Source organism: Peromyscus californicus, unplaced genomic scaffold (assembly GCF_007827085.1).
Source record: "Peromyscus californicus insignis strain IS unplaced genomic scaffold, ASM782708v3 Scaffold_19__1_contigs__length_69161282, whole genome shotgun sequence".
In the NCBI taxonomy this organism is placed as follows: domain Eukaryota; kingdom Metazoa; phylum Chordata; class Mammalia; order Rodentia; family Cricetidae; genus Peromyscus; species Peromyscus californicus.
Window position 1 is genome coordinate 15,776,098 of NW_026294491.1, and position 20,975 is coordinate 15,797,072.

General features: G+C 45.5%; 1 protein-coding gene across 1 annotated transcript in view; it reads right to left on the reverse strand.

Annotated features, from left to right (window-relative positions):
• The window catches only part of Ipmk (inositol polyphosphate multikinase), a 36,654-nt gene that overhangs the window by 11,134 nt on the left and 4,545 nt on the right, over positions 1–20,975 (reverse strand). The window contains exons 2-3 of the mRNA XM_052744728.1: positions 7,751–7,836; positions 5,058–5,154 (exon numbers count right to left, since the gene is read on the reverse strand). Of these exons, the coding sequence (XP_052600688.1) occupies positions 5,058–5,154; positions 7,751–7,836 (183 nt within the window). The remainder of the gene's footprint in view (positions 1–5,057; positions 5,155–7,750; positions 7,837–20,975) is intronic.

Consider the following 20,975-nt stretch of genomic DNA (forward strand, 5'->3'; position numbering starts at 1 on the left):
CCCTTCTTGCAGTTTACCTTGAAAGCAAGGACCCAAGAGCAAAGAGAGAAAGGAGAGAAGAAATAATTCTCCCTCTTTCTAAGGAAAACAATCCTGTCAAAATTCTCAATGAAATCATGATTCATGTTTTCGTTCTCGGGGCTGAGGAGATGGATGAGTGGGTACACTGCGTACAAGCACCAGGAGTGAAGTGAGTGAGCATCCCCAGAACCCACGTAAAACAAATACGTGGACAAATAACCTGCACCAAGCCCTCCTACAGAGAGATGGGAGGCAGAGGTAAGATCCTGGGGAACTTGCCTCTGGCGTAGACAACAGCCCATAGGGGATCCTGTCCTAAACAAGGTGGAAGGTGACAGCCAACACCCAAGGTTGTCCTCTGATTGCTACATGTGTGCCATGGCTCATACATGTGCATGCATGCAAAATGTATGTGTGCACACACATAGTAGAGTTAGAGAAAGTTTGTGTTTCCTCTAAACCAGGTAAAGGGCACCAGAGTAAGAGAAGCCCTGTGCTCTAACTAATGTCCCTCTTTCCTGTCCCACCCAGACTGGCACAGTTTTGAAATTACGACAAAGATATTTGTGTGGAACCAAATGAGAACTCAGACTTAACAGGGATAAACCTTCTGCAGAGGATGAGGATAAAGAGGTAAACGGTATCCCTTGATCAAGCAGGGCAGGCAGGTTAGCACTGTGTCAGCGGGACAGCAGCCTGGAAGAGCAGTCAAGCAGTCTAGGAGCCTGAACCTGAAACAAGTCGCCCAGGCACCTCAACAACAGGCCTGGACACAGCCACAGCACAGGCCCAAACAGCAAAGGACAAGTGGACACAGCCAAGTTTCTGTGTTTGAAAAGGCAACTCCAGGATGGGGAATCTGGGAGAGGATAGCTTCCCCTTACTGCAGTGTTGAAGAGTGTCAATGACAAGGCTCACATCCCAAGTACAGTAAAGACGAAAGGCCTTAACAGGGGAGATACCCGGCATCACAGCCATTAACTTGGAGACGACATCAGAGTCACACTGAGGTAAGGCTGGGTATGAGTGCGTACTGTCAGTCGGGAGGCCTGCACACATCTCAATGGAAGGCTGTTTTCTATGTGTCAAATGTGCATTTTCATTTGTACCTTTTCTTCAAAGCTGTAAAAACTAAACATCAAAACCTGCTTTAGGCATGCAGAGTTCTAGGCCTCTGGGGATGGGGATACGTGCCTGTCATCTCAGCACTCAGGAGACTAAAGCAGGAGCACTGTAGAGCAAAGACCAGCCGGGGCATCGTGGCTATCAGGCCAGCCCTGGGTACACTGCCAGCACTTGTCCCAGAACACACAAAAAGGAAGGAACACGAGTGTTCTTAGGAGAGAACTGGTGCTGTGGAGCGAGCGGCTTAACACAGGCTTTTGAAAGAGAGAAGTAAGAAAGCGGGCCACGACCCGAGTGCCAGCCTGTGAGACTGACAGTTGTCTTGTCTGTAAACCTGAATACGGGCTCACTTTGAAAAGACGTTACCGGCAAATGCTTTCAGTGGTGTGCGTAGAATAAAGCGCAAGTCAAAGTAGGTCAGTCTTGAACTCGGTTATGTAAAGATCAAAGGTGTGTCTACAGGACTGTCTCCTGAGGCAACGGCAAACCAATAACAAAAGATGTCTCCTCGTGGAGGCCCCTCTGGGTCCAGAGTGGAGCGCTGTTTTCCCATGGGTCAGTTGCAGCTGCGCATTGAATGGGAAGAGGAAGAGATTCCTGACATCTAGGAAGTACGGAGGTGGGGCTGGTTTCCAGCTGAGGTGTGTCTCAAACGTTACGGTGTGTCACGGTGCAGACCTCAGAGGTGCTCCTGTCACAGTCGGGAACCCAGCCCCCAACCACAGTCACCGCAACAGGCAAACCTCTGACACAGCTTGGAACTGGGCTTTCAGAGGTAACCTGCTTGGGACAGTTCTCCGGATCTTCAGCTCACGCCACAACACGTAATTCCCTCTGTGAGAAGTGAGTGATCCCTTTGGTGGGAACCAAGAGGGAGAGGAAGGGCTAGGGTCATGTGCAGAAACAAATGTCAGCTCCACCATGCGCCAGCCTAGCATGTCCCTGCACCTGAATGGCATATAAGATTGGAGAGTCCAGCGCGGGCCCACCATGAAATAGAGGCATCATGGTCCAGAGTGCTAAGGATGTGTCAATACAATTCCAGAAGTACCTCCCATGGCAAGGTACTACTCTGAGACAGACAGGCAACAGCATTTAAGCCTTGCCTTCCAAAGCTGATCCTGAGGAAGAGAGGTAACACTTTATCCAAACAGTGCCTGGTGCCACCTGGTTCTCACGGAGCACTGGGATTGGACTGCAAGGATACATTAAGTATTAAACATGAGCATGACTGACAGGTATTAAAACCCATGTTAGGTCGCCATGCATGCAAGTTGAACTGCAGCGTCCAGAATAAATACAAATGCGGGCTGATTCCCTGGAGCAAACTTTTTCCATTCCCAGTAAGACAAATACAATGTAATAACCACAAAATAAAAAGGCATAATCACAACTCAATCAGGCCCTTGATAACAGATACCCTCCACCTGAAGCTAATCCCAAGCCTTGGCCCACAGTTAAACATTAACAAGAACATCTATTTATTACATATTGATTTTATCTCAGGCTGAAAAGAGCTAAGGCAGCAAAATGCAATCTGATCGCCAGGCGCATGCAGGCCCTTGCAGGTGCTTGGCCGTCACGATGTATTTCCCCAATTTCCTCCATTCCCACACAGACACACCTGCTCACACTGCTGCCAACTACACCAGTGCCTCCCAACTTTGCTCCTGCTAAAGAAAGTCTTATGGATTAGCTTCAACCGTAGACAGAAAAAAATGCTGCACCAGATGTGAGAACTGCTTTTCTGATGCTGTATTTCCTTCCTAATATGCTATATCCATAGCTTAGGGACATGGCAAAAAAGGAAGTGGCCAGGTGTGGCGGGGAACACCTTTAATCCCAGCACTCTGGAGGCAGAGGCAGGTGGATCTCTCTCTGAGTTCCAGACTGCCTTGCCTGCAGAGTGAATTCCTAGATAGCCAGAGCTATGTAGAAAGTCCCTGTCTTAAAGAAAAAGAAAAGTGCTGACTATATATACATATTACACATGTTTATATTCATCTAAGTCATAACTATCATGCCCAGTTCTCTAAAGAATCTTCTCAAAAAATATTTTCTTTTTAAAAATTTCTTTTTATTCTATGTATATGACTTATCTGCATGTATGTACAGACACCAGGTGTATGCAGATGCCTGCAAAGCCAGAAGAGGTATCAGATCCCCTGGAGTTATAGATCGTTATGGGCTACCTGGGTGCTGGGAACTGAATCCAAGAATAGCCAATGCTCTTAACCTCTGAGTTCTCTCTCCAGACCTTTCCAAGAACCTTGTTCAGCTGAGTATCTCATTACCCAGACCTCTACCCACACTGTCCTCAGCACAGACTGTTCTGTGTCAAGCTGCAGCTGTCAGCACAGCTCACTGGGACCCGGATAAGCAAGCTTCCTTCTCTGGTCTCAAGAATGGCACTTCTGACAAGTGCCACTCACGGCAAAAGGGGGAAGGGAAGACGCTACAATGCAAAGTGTGTTTACAACCACGTGTCGGGCAGAATACGGCGAATGAGGGCCTGTGGATGTGGCAGCATACACCTTTAATCTCAGCATCCAGGCAGCAGAGGCAGGTCAACCAGGACTACATAGTGAGACCTAGTTTCAAAAAAAAGAAAATTAGGGCTGGAGAGATGGCTCAGAGGTTAAGAGCACTGACTGCTCTTCCAGAGGTCCTGAGTTCAACTCCCAGCAACCACATGGTGGCTCACAACCATCTGTAATGAGATCTGGTGCCCTCTTCTGGTCATACATGCTGTATACAAAATAAATAAATAAATCTTTAAAAAAAAAAAAAAAAAAAAAAACAGTTTAAAAAAAAAAAAAAAAAAAAAAAAAAGAAAATTAAAAAAGACCCAAGGGCAGTTACAATGGTCTGTGGAGTAGTTGCTCAGAATGCTATTCTCAATCATAAACATCTGCATATATTTGGGACTAAGACCTTTAAGCCAGAGAGTAAGACAGACAGACAGACAGACAAACACACAGACAGAAAAAAAGATGGACTGAATGAATCCAACATTGCTAATCCAAACATCTGAAATCCAATCTGGGCCACACTCTGAAAGTTTGTGAACACCAACATGGTGCCATAAATGGAAACTTCCATGCTGGCCTCACAGGTTAGATTAGAGTCTAAACTCGGCACAGCACAAATGCCATCAAAACTGCCTTCAGTTTCCATAAAAGTGGGTCTCGAGCCTGGGCCTGGGGCCTATCACCAAGACACCTCTGTCTATGCAAATATTCCCAGACTGGAAATACTTCTAGTCCTGAGCATTTCAGTAAGCGGCACTCACCGTGAAGACCACAGAACCTCAGCTGTCTCTAAACTATAAAGTACAAGTGGTTCTTAAATACCCCACGTAGCCCTAGAATGACCACTATTCAGCTAGGAATTCCCCCAGAAAGAAGCCCAAGACACCCCAGGAGTGACATCTGACACACTAAGTTAGGAACCAAAGCTCGAAAAGTGTTACAATGCGGTTCAAGACCCATATCAGCAAAGCCTGCAGCTTTGATTAACTGAACCCGTCACCAGACTCCAAGACGGATGCACAAGATCTCATTTTTCCTCTGTGGCACTTCCCAGGGTTTCCCAAAAGCCTGCAGGTTGGGAGTACGGCGGGAGACAGAGCTATGCTGGGGAGGCACTTCTGTGTGGGTTCTTACTGTTTTATTCTTTAGATAAGAAACAAACATCTGTAAATTAGTACAGTACTAAGATGCACTCATGCAATTGTAACAGATTTATCAGTTCATGTGTAACAAGTCATTCAAGAAAATGGTGATAAAAAAGTGAAAGTACCAGTGAGTTTTGTTTAGTGAACGGAGGAAAGGAAAGCACATTCATTCCATGTTTTACAGCCTTTTACAAGCTTGGGAACTGAACTGAGAGAGGTATGTAAAATGCATTACCATTTGGTGCGGTGGGAGGGGACCAGACGCCGTAGTACTTGGGCAGGTGTTTTCTCAGCTCCAGGAGAACAGCATCAGCACAGTCAGCAGCGTAAACCTGAACAGAGAGGGCAGTGCTCGTCAGGGTTCCGTGACCCCTCAGGGGGACCAGGTATAACAGATTGGTAATTCATCTGGCATGGCTTTGTAATAATAACCAGCCACTTACAGCACACCGGTGGTCCTGGTGATCCACGGAGAAGACTCTCCTGGTGATAAGTCCTGCCTGTCAATGTCTTTCAACTATCTGCCACTAATGTGAGTTGTACACAACTGACCCCAAATTCAAAGTAATTCTCGGGACACACGCAAGTAAATTCTGGTGGGTAGGGGGCAACTAGGCTAACTTTTTGCGCCATTTTTATTTGTATTATTATTATTTTTTTTTTTATTGAGACAGGGTTTCTCTGTGTAGTTTCGGTGCCTGTCCTGGATCTCACTCAGTAGACCAGGCTGGCCTCGAACTCACAGAGGCCCACCTGGCTCTGCCTCCCGTGTGCTGGGATTAAAGGCGTGCGCCACCACCGCCCGGCTTTATTTGTAATTTTTACATTAGTTCTTTAATGTGTGTGTGTGTGTGTGGAGTGGACAACTTAAGGACACCAATTCTTTCCTTCCACCATGTAGTGCTCAACCAAATTCAGGTTATCAGGCTTGGAGGCAAGCTCCGTTACTGGCTGAGCCATCTTACCAGTCCCCTTGAACCACCTGTAACACTTGCCTGGTTTTCTCACTAAATTAAATACTTTACATATTATCTACGAAACAAGTTTTATTCCTTTTAAACTCTGAGGGCCAGCTTTAATATATGTCTAAACAACACATGATTTTATGAGTGAGCATACCACACAGGTTAAAATGAAACTACAATAGACTTTTAAGAAATGTAGAAGATAGAATTTCATTTACCAGAAGCTGAACCTCATATCTAAGAGAAAGGGGAAAGGAAATAAATTATCATCTTTCTACCGGAAATTGACTGAGAAACACTGACTACCAAGTGAGCAAACCATGTTTCATCTGTGCAGTGTGGGCACACCACTCATGACCAGTAGTCACGCAGGGGCTAAACTGAAGACTGGAACACCGTGCTCTAATCCCAATCTTCAAGCCTCTCAGGAGTGAAGGAAGGAAATTTTCACTTCTCGGGAATCAGTCATTCACAGTGTGAGCTGTGAGCCACCACAATTCACCCGTGGGACCCAACCCCAGTGCCTCAGAGGTGAACACGTCTGGAGACGGCGTGCATGACCGTCGTGGTTAAAAACCAGGGTTTGTCATGCTGAGGGTGTTCTCAGGAAGCACATTAAGACACAGACCCCACAGAAGAAGACCTGAGGAGACAGCCCATGAGCAGGAGAGGGAGAGAGGCCTTCAGAAGAAACTCCTGACTGCACTCTGACCAGGAGGCTAAGAGTGAAGCACTTCGCTTCTGGATTTCAAGCCAAACAACTGTGTCCCTTTGTTATGGCGGCCCTAGCGAGTGAGCACACCACCTGACCTCCCACTCTTTGGGTTAGGTGAGGACTGTGTGGAAGAGCGTTCTCAGAGGGTCAGAGACAACACAGGACAGAACAGTGGGTAACAAACAAGAGAGGGAAAAGGAGCTCCCAGTGGGGTGGAGGCACCTTCCCTGCTCTCTTATCAGAGCCAGGAAAATCAATACAAGCCCAAACAGAACCAATTAGAGTTGGGTGTGGTGGTGGTGCACACCCGTAACCGCAGCGCTTGGGAGACTGAGGAAGGCGGCTGTGAGCAAATTCCTAAGCTATAGAATAAGACCCTTTCTCCAAACAGCAACGGGAGAAACACAGATATAAGCTGGGCCTCATCAAAATGCATGACTTCGTGTTTGCGAGGACGCTACCAAGACAGTGAGAAGAATGGCGGGGAACACCGACAAGCGGCTGTGTTTGATCAGGGCTTGTATCCACACCGTAAGGATGTAACTGAACGTTTTATAGACACTTCAACTGCAAAATGGGAGAAATATCTGAACAAGATTACCCGAGAGGACACACAGAAGCCAGCAAGCATGTGGGGGGAAAAGCGAACCTGTGGCTGGTGGAGCCCCGTGGTTAAAATGTTTTGAAGTTAAGAAATAGTTGGTGGTCACGGAACACTGTGAACACACGGAGAAAACATTCTGGGTCATATGATGAATGGGGTGTTAGGAATGAGCTCTTCTCCCACAGTGCAGACACACACTGAAGACTGGAAGAGGCAGAGCATGGAGGCACACGGCCCTGGGAAGGCTGAGGCAGGGGCACTGTGAGTCCTCGGCCAGCCTGTGATATACAGTCCAACCCCACCTCACAAGGCAAAACAAACACGACTCTAAGAAGCTGTAATAAAAACACTAACTTAGCATTTCTGAGAGCGACAAACTCTGTTAAGTGTTTTTCAAATTGTGGGTCACGACCAGTTGATTGAAATCAATGTAGTGACTCAGAATAAGAATCTCCAGGACGTGAAACAGAACAGAAAATACTAGGTTGCAGCAGAAACCCTGGAAGATAAACCGTTTTCCACAAAGCACGGAGCTCGTCTGTTACTCGGGGACCCGGAGCATGCTGTCAAACACGTTTCTCACTCTGAGTCACAGCAGAGAACTGAAGGGCCCGTAAAACAACAAAGCGCCCTGCGTCACTTACCATGGTATAAAATTCCAGCTCTCTCGGGCCCCGTGGCGGCGGCTGTAGCTGCTTCAGAACTGTACCATCTGGGTGTTGGAGTATGCCTGCACAACAGAAATCGGGCGATGGTCAATGCTTTGCTTATGGTACCCTGCTTCCCAGGGAGCATCTGTTCCTGACTGAAATAGCAGGTCAACCACTTCCATTAAGTATAAAGGTTTACTGTTACTTGTTGCAGAAGTTTTAACATTCAACTAACATTTTCAGTACTTGCTACAGAGAGAGACCAGCGCGCACTTAAGTGTTATTATCTTCAGTTCTTCTCCCTCAGGGAGTCTCTTAGGGGCCCCTGGATTTTCTAGAAACTTCTCAGTCATAGATTTTCTATGATATGTTATGATTAAATAAAGAAAACAAAAAGCAGTAACACAAATCCAGCTCATTTTTATAAACAGGAAAAAAATGTGTGTTTACAGAAGCCATATACGAATTTCATACTTGGCAAGGTTTTATAATTCTCTCATCTTCCCAGCTCAGATGTACTGTGCACAGCTGTGCAAGGTCCCAGAGTGGAGCGGTCAAGAATGCCTTTCTATAATCTGTCCATGCAACACAAGAGTCTTTTTCCAAGTCACCAGATGCACACCAACATTGGCACAATGTAAGTAACAGCACTCATTACGTGTTGAAATTTTAAATCTATCTGTTGGGATTTCACAGAACCATGACAATTGGGACAGAATTCTACTTAGAATTTTATAAGATACTCCACTTGTATCTATACTTTTTGGCACTTGATATGAACTTTTTTGTTGTTGTTTGCTTTTTTGCGGGGGTTTTTCAAGATAAGATTTCTCTGTGGAACAGTCCTGGCTGTCCTGGAACTCACTCCGTAGACCAGGCTGGCCTTGCACTCAGAGATCTTCCTGCCTCTGACTCCTGAGTGATGGGATTAAAGGAGTGTGCCTGCACACCGTGCTGTGACGTAAACTTTACAATGGCAAAAATGTATAATTTAAAGACAAAGCAGAAGTCTAAGATCTAAGCACCAGAAGGAAGGAGAGAGTAAGCTACAAGGGAGAGCTCGGCTCTTGAGAAGATTCGAGTACCACAGGATTAGTCTAATGTAACTGAAAACGGCTGGAGAGAAACCTGTTTCTGAAGATGGGAATTTAGGGCAAGCATGCCCTCTACTCCTGCAGCCAAGATCGGCATTAGCACAGATGCCTGGGTTGAAGCCCACAGGGAAAAACCGAGGCATTAACAGCCAGGAGAGCAGCACACCTGCCCCCGTGCCTCTCACAGCAGGTCTACACAATTGGGAGCTTCCCAGAGACATTTTATTTACAAGCAGCAATCAGGCAACTGTAGCCAGCTGTGTGGAGGAGCAGACTGGATCCAAGACTATATAACCCCACAGGAGCAGACCACTGGGTCCTACAAAATAACTAAGTTTTCATAATCCCAGTCCCAAGTGAGTAAAGCCAACAGAACTGTGGCATCTGAGACCAAAGCCACATCCCAACCAGCAAGCTCCACGCTGCTAGGACAACAGACAACAGCCCTTAACTAAGATGCAGCATGGTTCTCCTGAGCTCTGTGAAGAGGAGACAGGCCCTCCAGAGGAAAAAGCAAAACTGTTCACTCTGCTTTCCCGCATTCTGTGAGCAGGATGCCCTGTGTTCATTCAATAGCAAATTACGAGGCATAGTGAAGAAGGGGAAGAACAGTGCAGTCAACAGATGCTGACGCAAGACGGCCACATGATTATAATGAGGAAGCAAGTATGTTCAACAAAATCCCGTGTATGCTACAGAAACTGGAGAAAAGTGCAGAGACTAAGAGAACCCAAGGAAATTCCAGAACCGAAAAACACAGCACATGAGATGGGAATGATCTGGGAGGGTAAATCAAATTATCACAGAAGAAAAGAGCAAAATGAACTTTAAGAGAGGCCAACAGCTAGCCGGATACCAAGGAAGGCTGAGGAAGGACTGCCACAAGTTCAAGGCCAGCTGGAGTAACTGATCAAGACCCTGTCTCAAAACACAAGGGAAGTCAGATGTGGTGGCGCACTCCTTTAGTCCCAGCACTCGGGAGGCAGAGGCAGGCAGATCTCTGAGTTCTAAGCCAGCCTGGTCTACACAGCAGGTTCCAGGGCAGCCAGGGTTACAAAGGTCTCAAAAAAACAAAAACAAAAAACAGTAAGAGCCAGGCGGTGGTGGCGCACGTCTTTAATCCCAGCACTCGGGAGGCAGAGGCAGGCGCATCTCTGTGAGTTCTAGGCCAGTCTGGTTTACAGATCGAGATCCAGGACAGACACACCAAAACTATGCAGAGAAACCCTGTCTCAAAAAAACAATAATAATAATAAAAGGGAAAGGGACAGGCATGATGGCACATGCCTTTAAGCCCAGCTCTGAGTCCCAGACCAGCATCAAGTGTACCTAGGTAAGGGGCAGGAACATGTGAGGCTCCATCTCTGAGGCAGGGGTATACAAGGGGCAGACAGAGTAAAACAATAGCTGAGAGCAATCCTCTGGTGAGTCAGCTGCACCGGAAATGACACCTAAGAAGACCTGTTTCAAAGCCATGGGGCTCGGAGGTGACCAGTCAGCTGCAGCTGCTGTAACAAATACCTCGGAACCTTCCAACCTGAGATAAGCCAAGTACTTCTGGATTCCACTCCCGTGAAGCATCTAACACGCTCACGTTCTTAGAAAGCAGAATGGTGGCTGACAAAGGCTAGCAGCAAGGACAGGCAAGTGTTGAGCAGGTACGGAGTTTGCAAACACCCCAGAGTCTCAGACTGGGGCAGGAGACAGCCGGCTGCTATGTAGGTGCCGGGTTCAGCTCCCCGAACTCCATTAGGTGGCTCCCAATGTCTGCAGCTCCAGCTCCAGGGGACCTGATGCCCTCTTCCGCCTTCCACGGGCAACCGCACACACGTGGTGCAAACAAACTCTTTCAGGTACACATATACACATATGTAAAAATAATACACTAACAAATATTTTACAGATCACAGGCTGATGCTACTGTATGCGCTGATGGTAAATTCAATACTGATTTTCACCACAATAATCACTGTTGTAAGAGCTTAACATTTCAGAAATAAGCATTCAGAAAAATGGTAACTACATGTTCAAATTGCTGTGAAAGGAAACCAGGTACGGTGGCACATGCCTTTAATTCCAGTACTCTGAGGCAGAGGCAGGCACAGATTTCAAGTTCAAGGTCAGGCTGACCTAGCAAGCTCCAGAGTGAGACCCTTCCTGTTAAAAACAACAATAACAACAACAACCAGAACTGATTTATGTAGAAGGAGCATTCTAGGTGATTTCAATTTATATCTTTATGTTTTTCTTCCTTCCAGAAATTACTATCATAAACATCTATTAGGGTCTTGTGTGTGTGTGTGTGTGTGTGTGTGTGTGTGTGTGTCTGCATGTGTATGTGTCTGTATGCATATGTATGTATGTGTGTGTGTGTCTGCATGTGTATGTGTCTGCATGCATATGTATGTGCATGTGGTGGGGGGGTATGTGGATACCTAAAGAGTCCAGAAGAGAGCATCAGGTCCTCTGGAGCTGGAGTTACAGCAGATGTGGGTGCTGGGAAATCGATCTTAACCACTGAGCGATCCTCAAGGAAAGGAATCTTTTCATATTTAAGAAAGACATGTCATAATGACAAGGTCAGTTGATTATGATATAAAATTATAGATGTGTAACAGGGCTTAACGTGGCTTCAGGATACAGGGAGCAAAAATGACAAATTGAAACAATAAACAAATTCACAAAGACTTTCTGGTATTTGGCAGAGAAGGCATTGTAATGATATATAAAACCTGAACAGCAAAAAAATGGCCAATTTATATAGCAGAGAAGCTGTACCCAGCTCGCACCTTGTGACTACAGTCCCAGCTGAGGTAGAAAATCCCTGCACAGTCAAGGTCATCTGGAAGACAGGACAGGAGGAAGAACTACATCCAACAGAACACACAAGTCCTTCAAGCATAAACGCTCTATTTACCACGCCCCAAACCGACAAGGATTGGAATCCTGCAGAAGATACCCTCAAACCACAGCAGCAATAGCAAGACATGTGGGGAAATGCCAAATCATAGGAAGGAAACAGCCCTGCTGTAATTACACATGGATCAAACCACAGGAGATACGAAAAAGTACTCCAAGTGATAGCAAAAACACACTGTGTGCACAGCGCAACTCATAGTGAAAAGTGTAGTTGTAAATATTTCTGTCTGGGGCCGCTGGTGGATGGCCCGGTGGGCATGGGCATTGGCTGTCAAACCTACAGACCCGAGCACAATCCCTGTAAACCACATGGTGGAAGAGAGAACATTCCACAAGTTATCTGCTGACCTCCGCACGGGCACCCTGCCCATCTCCTACCACCTCCAAATAGATAAATGTAAAAAGAAGGCATTCAATATTTCTATCATTCAGGAAAAGGAGCCACACCTAATATGTTAGAGAAAGATGTACTAACTTCACATAAATACATATAAACAAAAAGCCAATTCAATAAAAACTGACACTGGGCATGGTGATCCCCCCGACCAACTCCCAAAGCAAGGAAAGAGGGTCAAGGGTTAAAGGCCAGCCTGGGAGATACAGTAAGAACATGTCTCAATAAATAATTTTTTCAAAGGACAACAGACAAAAACCAGTGAAATCAAGTAAGTGGTCTAGAAAACTGGTAAGCAACTTGCTGAACAGACCAAGAAAAAAGAAGGTAAATTATCGTTATCAGGAATAAATGAACATTCGAAGAGGAAGAGGTTCATGAGGTTACCATCGGCAAATGCCACCACTTCCATGAGACAGATTCTTTTAGATGCACATCATTAAAACTGACACAGGAAGAAACAAATCTAGGGGCCAGGGCTGAGGCAGGGGCTGCTGACAGAGATCCCCCTGCATGCGTGTAGCCCTGGGTTTAATCTTCAGCATTGCAAGAGAGTGGGTGGTGGTGGGGAGGAGAAAGACATCCAAATGGAGCCAAAATGGCCTCCTAGAGACTGTTCCCAACACAACAATATCAAACAAAAACAAAAATAGCAATAGTAATCTCATCAAATTTCTCAGGAAATAAGATAGCATCTTTCTGTAACACAAATCTTAAAGGGCCTTATAATAAAATACCCAGAGTCAGATAGTGGGGTGAAGGCTGAAAGATCAGAGAAAACAGAACAAGCCACAGCCAACCTCACCTCACCAACTCCTCAGCCAATCCTGTTTCCACGAATCCTCAGACTGAAAGCCTCTGAATCCTCACCCCCGAGGGTCTCAGTTGAACTGCTTAAAAGTCTCTAGTTCCTGGTCCTCCTCACGCCTTATATACCTTTCTGCTTCTTGCCATCACTCCTGTGTGTGTCCTTCCCAAACAAAGACATGAGATCTCAAGTGCTGGGATTAAAGGTGTGTGCTACCACACCTGGCTCTGTTCCCAGTGTGGCCTTGAACTCAGAGATCCAGACGGATCTCTGCCTCCCAAGTGATAGGATTAAAGGCACGTGTCACCACTGTCTGGCCTCTATGTCTAATCTAGTGGCTGGCTCTGTCCTTTGATTCCCAGGTAAGTTTATTAGGGTACGCAACATATTGGGGTACACAATGTAACACCACATCTTTCTCAACTTGTTTGTTTGTTTTGAGGTCAGTCTGAGAGGGTTTTGGTGAGAGGCTGTTTAGATTGGAATGACTTAGGACTTACTATCCATCCCATGCCAGCCTTGACCTTCCTGCCTCAGCCTCCCAAATGCTATTCTCTATAGTCAGTTCTCTATATTAGCAGTTCTTAACCTGTGTGTCTCGACTGCTTGGGGAGTTGCATATCAGATATTTACATTCCGATTCATAAGAGTAGCAAAATGACAGTTATGAAGTAGCAATGAAATAATTTTATGGTTGGGGGTCACCACAACATGAGGAACTATATTAAAGGGTCTCGGCATTAGGTAGGTTGAGAACCACTGCTCCACATGAAATAGTATAAATGTGACCTCTAAAAACTCCAACAAAGATGGCTAAGAAAAGTACAGACCATAATCTCAAATAAACACCATCACAAGGGCTGGGAACAGCTCCACGGGTATAACCAATGCCTAGTTGCCAGAGTCCCTGGGTTCAGTCCCCAGCATTGCATAAATTAGGCATGGTGGCACATACCTTTAATCCCAGTTTAGGAGGTTGGGAGACAAGAGTATCAAGAGTTCAAGGTCACCCGACTACATAAGCTCAAAGCCAGCCTGGGTTACATGACATTCCATCTTTAAAAAGTAAATAACCACAATTGCAAACATAAAAAAAAAAAAAAAAAAGTACCTGGTAAGGGGACTGGAGAGATGGCTCAGTGGGTAAGAGCACTTGCTACTCTTCCAAAGGACCCAGGTTCAATTCCCAGCACCCATATCACGACTCACAGCAGTCTGCAACTCCAGTTCCAGGGGAATCTGAAAAACCCTCTTCTAGTCTCCATGGGTACGAGAGGTATGCATGTGGTACGCAAAAGAAAAAAAAAAAAACTCATAAAAAAGCCGGGAGCAGTAGGTACCTCATGCCTATATGAGCTCTAGGGCAACCTGGACTACACAGGAGTCTTAAGCCAGCCTAAGCTACAGGAACTCTGTTTCAAAAAACAAACAAACAAAAAAAGGTAAAATTAATACAGCAACAATACATATAGGAGAACAATTTTCCAGGAACAAAAGTTTATTTAGGATTTCAAAGCGAGTAAATACAATCATGCTTTGAGAAGATGGGAGACAAAGCCCTAAGATGCTGGGCTCAAAATACAGGCACAGGCCCGGGGAGAGGCTGCTCAAGCTTGTGCATGGGTGGGGCCCTGCCTGCAGTCTCCAGGGCGTGCATTCATGCACACACATGCATGCAGGTAAACACACATAACCCTGATACATGAAGTATGAGACTGTCTGTCTCTTTCTTCAGTCTGCTCAAAGGACAAGCAGAACTACACACGAGCACCAAGCACACCTGGAATCAAGATCTGAAATGTCGCTCATCTCTCAAAGACACAAACAGTTCCTTCCAGTTCCGGGGCCGGAACAAGGAAGACACAAAACAAGCATGCATCATCTTTTTTTATGCCAGAAACAGAGAAGACACTTTAAAAGAAAAAAAAAAAAAAAAAAAAAACAGGAAATGTCAAAGAGACACAGGAGCAAGCCTCCAGAAGCTGCCACTGTCCAAATTTAGGAGAATGGCATTTTGGTGATGATTAAAAGTAGCAGCAACAATATGGGTAATATCCGCTGACTGAATTTTGAGACATCTTAGTATATCCTAGAAAAGAATTCATGGGGAGAGACGTGGGTCCCCAACACACAATGCCAACTACTGGAGAAAGATGGGAGTATTTCATGGTGTGGTCTTCCCAGCGATACATGAGCTTGGCAATTCTTAGTGGATGCTTACAACATTAAATAAGTGAGAAAAGGGGTATACAACACTCAAATATTCCTCCCAAGTTACTTGATTACAATGGCAAAAATGGTAACACCAAGGTGGAAAACCAACAGCCAGCACTTAGCCATGTGAGCAAAGTTCTGGTAATAGCAATGCCGTTGATAACCTGTGCCATATAAACCGAGAACACATGAACTCACATGCCAAAACTGCTCATTCTGTCTCTGACCCTAATTATAATGAAATAATAAGACAGTTGAAGGTATGTGAAAATCTTGTATCTCACATGCTACAAACAGGTCATGATTATCTGATGTGGTAGTACATCCCTATCATCCTGAACTTGCGCAAAAGGCAGGAGGATCAATTCAAGGTCATCCTGAGCTACACACTGAGATCCAGGCCAGGCTGGTCTACATAAGACTCTGCTTCAGTAAATAATAATAAATAAATACATTTAAAATAAAGGGGAGATGGCACTTACCATGCAAATGAGGCCCCAAGTTTAGATGCCTTGAACCCACACACAACCAAGAAAGCATGGTGGCTGCCTACTGGGAGCAGAGCCAATGGATGCCTATGCAAGCTGGCTAGCCCAAGTAGTTAGAATCAGTGAGCTCAGGGTTAGCACGAGACCCTGCCTTAATGAATACAGTAGAGTAATGAAGGAAGACAACTGATATCAACACTGGGTCTCCACATGCCTGCACCACACACATACACACACACACACACACACACACACACACACACACACACTCCATAGATGCACACACACAACACATACATGCAAATCATAAAACATAGGCTGGGAAGATGAGTCAGTCGGTACAATGCTTGCTGAACAATCATGAGGATTTGAATCCTGACCCCCAGTGCCCACAATAAACAGTGGATGTGATGCCTATAATCCCAGCACTGGGGAGGCTAAGACAACGGGGATCCCTGGGGTCTGCTGGCCAACTAGTCTAGAGTCCAAGATCCTGACTCAGTGAGTGGCCTCAAAAAATAAGGTGGACAGACGTAAGACATCATATACCCTCATTGCAAGACATAGAGAAATCAAAGTAGAAATGGGCTAGAACTTCCTCTCTCCTGGCCAGCCCTCAATGGTGCCAGAAGGTGCTACCCAGGCTGCTGTGGAGAACTGCCACCAACAGTCTAACTCAGTGGGGGGCTCAATGTGTAACAAGACTGACTGGTCAGATGGATAGGCCAAGTCTGGTATGAAAGTCGTCCACCACTTGCTTTCTCATTGGACTGAAGGCCCTCTCCAAGGAGGGAGTTCATTTCTTGTACCGTTAGTTCAGGCTGGAGAGGCCATAGCCCTAGTAGGGAAGCTACTAATGCTGTTTTACCAAACTGACACGATGTGCCCTCTAAATAACTATGTCTATGCCCATAGTGGGAGGGAGAAAGATGAACGCAATACTGACAAAGACTCTCAATAGAAACTTCTGGCTGCCGCACATACGAACACGTACACACTGCCTCTCTCTCACACACACATACACAAACTAATAAGTAAATAAAATAAATTCGTGGTCAAAAACTATGAAGGCAGGGAGTGTAACTCCATGGTGGAGTGTGCGCTTAGTTCGAAAGGTTCTAGGTTCAGTTCCCTAGCACTACTAAAAAAATAAAAAATAAAAAAAATTCTCCAAATGACAGAGCACCAACACCAACGATAACCGAATGGGCTACCTTGTACTAGAGGAAAGAACATGTGCCACACAGGGCTCACAGCACAGGCTACAGGGTCAGGCCCGCCGCCTGTGAGGCTATATTTGAGGTCAGGTTCATTGCAATGATAGCACCTGCCGAACACTATATCCTAAATGTTATTGTTCTATCCTAAGTAGGCAAGAAGAACATCATATTTTTTAGGAGATATATACTTATTCGAACAAAGGGTCATGATATGATTTATTCTTAAACAGTTCTACAAACCATCACCGGCACACACGGTGCCATTGTAGTGACTGGGTACAGCCGGTTTACAGCCGTTCTGGCAATATTTTATAGATTTGAAAGTCCTCCCCTAAAAAGTTCGTTAAAAAGTCAGAACAATTTAGAGTACCATTAAACAGTCTGGGAAGCCTGGTGAACTCTGTGTATGACCCCTCTCTTACGAACACTGGCACTCACTTGCCAAAACTAGAGAGGAAAGCATGACGGAGAGAAAGTGACACTTGTCTGAGCTCTGGACGGCTCAGGGCGGTAGAGATCAAATCAATTGCTCCTGAGCAATCTGTGAAGCAAGAAAGCATTGCCAAGCGGGACTTCACCGGGTTTCTTAGGGAAAGTGAGGAGGGGTTAAAAATCTACACCTGGTCACAAAGGGCCAGAAAAAGGCAAGGCCGCCCTGAAATAGAAAGTAAGATGCTTACTCAGTTATCCCGATGCCTACCACACAGCACTGAGCAGTGAGACAGAGCAGACCCGAGAGACCGGCTGAATAAACTGTGGTCTACACACCCCGGGGGCACAGACAGCTAAGAAAGAAAAGCTGTATCCTCCATAGACAGCATACTGATGTTTAGATGATGACAGTGTGAACATTTAAAGCCACCTGCAAAAAGGTATCTACAGCACACCGCCCTATGTGTCAGGAGGAAAAACTTACGTTATTAGAGAAACTCAGAAAGGATGCATAAGAAAATACTGAAATGTGTCACCTACGAAGACCGCTGAGGAATGTGGTGGAAGGATTAGGTCTGGAACTTGCTATGTAGACCAGGCTGGCCTCCAACTCCTAGAGACCTGCCGGCTATGTAGACCAGGCTGGCCCTGCTTCCTCTGCCCCCCTAGTGTTGGGATCTAAGGCTTGCACCACCACACCAAACCCTTTCTATGGTTTTGAACTTTGGAACAAAATGGGAGGGGGAAACTAATTTAAGAAGAAACAGATGAAACCAACTAGATTTCTAATGAGTATTATTATAAAAGGGAGGGGAAAGCAATAACAATTAAAAACTCTAATCTAAAAACCCAAAAACCTTTGAATAGTTTCTAATCTCGTAATCTCTGTGTGGGTAGGAATCCTGACTTGAGTCTAGAGGGCCGACTTAAAGGCTGGCACACTTACTGCTTGTGCAGAGTACCCAGGTTCGGTTCCCAGCACCTACATCCGGTGGTTCACAATCACCTGATCACACTCCAATTACAGGAGATTGATGCCCTCTGGCTGCCACAGGTACTGCACACATGTGGTGGATCTAAACTCGTGCAGGCACAAACACATACAAATATAATAAATAAATCGAAAACTAAAAAAAAAAAAAAAAAAAAAAAAAAAGACCTGACCTTGAATTATTTATTGTAGGTTTGCTATCTGTTGAAATTTGGGTATAAAAATTCTAAAAATTATACCATTACGCAACAGAATAAATAGACTGAGAACACTAGGAGTCAGGGTCCTCACTGGGGAAGAGGAGAAAGGTAAATTTAAGAGTCCAGAAAGGGAAGGACTCAGGTAGCTATGCAGCTGTGACTTCCAAAATATCTACACACCATCAGCTGCATCCACAAAGGGCCTGCCAGCTGCCAGCGATGACACCCCAATACCAACACCCCTAAGACCCAAGGCTTAGATTCCAAGGGTCATTTCCTGTGTCAGGAAAGTGGCCCTGTGGCCCTGAGTTCAATCAAAGAACTGAAATAAGAGAAAAAAAAAAAAAAAAAAAACAGAAACAGCATTTACTACTAAAAAGGGAGCCAACGTTCCTTGCCCAAAAGGCTAATTCTACAGCTGGGGAGGGGCCATGTCATTCAACAGTAACTTGGAACAGAGAGGAAGTCCCTATGACAAGGGAAAAACTAGTTCTGTGGTTGGGTCTGACAGGTGTCCCGACGGGTCATAAATAATGATGCACAAGCACAGGAGTAAAGAGAGGTGATTTCTTAGAATGCTGAGTGTTAACAGCAGTGGTGGAATTGAGGAGGAAATCATAATTTCACAACCATCTGCTTCAGACAAGAATCATCACTATACATCAAAATCTAGGGGTGAGGTCTGACGATGGTCCAGATACCCACATGGCGGCCTTCACGGGTCTACCACAGACAGCTTACTCATTCCAGGGGTAAAAGCACTAACGACAGGGTGGGAAGCTGGCCCATACTTGAAGGAAATGACCAAAATTAACCACTAATAAAGGTCAGACAGCTACCGTGGGTCTCCCGATGAGCATCATGTTCCAGTCAGAAACTTACACCCTGAGTCTCATCCTATGGAACCTTCTTAAACTCGAGAGTGGACAGCATTTCCTAAAATGTGTAACGTGAATTCTTCAGTGTCAACACCACTCAAGAGAGAGGGTGGGGCTGTGTTGCAAACACAGCAAGTCGTAACTGAATGCCTGTGGTAAGGATGGAGGGCTGCTGTCCTGAGGACCACGAGTCGGGGATAAAACACATTATCCAAACTCGACTAAGTGAGGGTGAGGATTATAACTACGGAGCTGCATCAGTTAAATCCCCACATGCCATAAATACACCCTGGCTACAGAGGAGAATATGGATGTTCTTAGGAAATTCACGCAGAAGTGTCACTATATAAATGGCAGGACATATGCAACCTACTTACAGAAAAGTTCAGAAAAAAAGTCACGTGTGAGGAGCTGAGAAGACAGACTGGGCAACATGCCTCTTTCCCTCTCCCCGCTGTTCCTCGTCTCCCCTGAAAGCTTCACAGTGCTTTGTACTAACTTCAGAACAAGCGGACCACTAACACCAACTAGGTGTGAGGGTTCCTACCATGAGCGTCAGCTTAAACACTCATTTCTCCCACCAACTACCTTACTTCTGCATACCAAACTTGGCCGAGGCACCAATTCCAGCTTTGAGCCACTTCTTAAAAATTTCGAGGGCTTTTAAGTGAAACTAGTGGTATGTGATTAAACTACTAAGACAGAAAAGGGGTCGTAAACAAACATTTGAGAACTCTGGGGATCGACACTGATGTGGCTGTTGCGTTTTGGCGGCACAATGTGCAAGGCGAGCTATTGTGTCCAGGAATGTCTAACACACCTTCTGTTACAGAAAACACGGACGTCATCTAGCGAGAGAGGAACAGGTATGCAAGAGGAGACACTCTGAAGTGGGGCAAAGGGCAGCTCCCAGGTGGCCACCAGGCCACCAGGCCACCAGAGAGCAGTGTGTTTGGTGAGGGTTAGTACCCCCCATCGCAGGTCAAGGAACACCTCTACATCAAATGAACCACAAGGTACAGCACAGATCAAAAAAAAAAGAGCAGATGCCACCGCATCGTCGGTATGAAGGTTCAGAATGCTGTTAACGTGCGTAGTAAGTACCCCAAAACAATAGCCCAAGGACAGGCAGAATGCTGCCGCCAGTGATTAACCCTAGGACACTCGGAGCAAGGGCACCACTCTTTTTCCTAAAAGATCACGAGCTGGTTTTTTTTTTTTTTTTTTTTTTTTTTTTTTTGGTTTTTCGAGACAGGGTTTCTCTGTGTAGCTTTGTGCCTTTCCTGGAACTCACTTGGTAGCCCAGGCTGGCCTCGAACTCACAGAGATCCGCCTGGCTCTGCCTCCCGAGTGCTGGGATTAAAGGCGTGCGCCACCACCGCCCGGCATGAGCTGGTTTTTTTTTTAAATAACTTTCAGAAGGTAAACATTTTGTATCCAGAGAACTAAGTTTTCAATGTCCTTTTTGATGGAGTATGATCTCAATGAGGAACATAAAACCAAATCGGTGTCAGAAATACTAACAGCTTTCCCTTGGCTACGGGTGTTGTTCGTTGACTTGGGTTCTTCTAAGTCCCATGT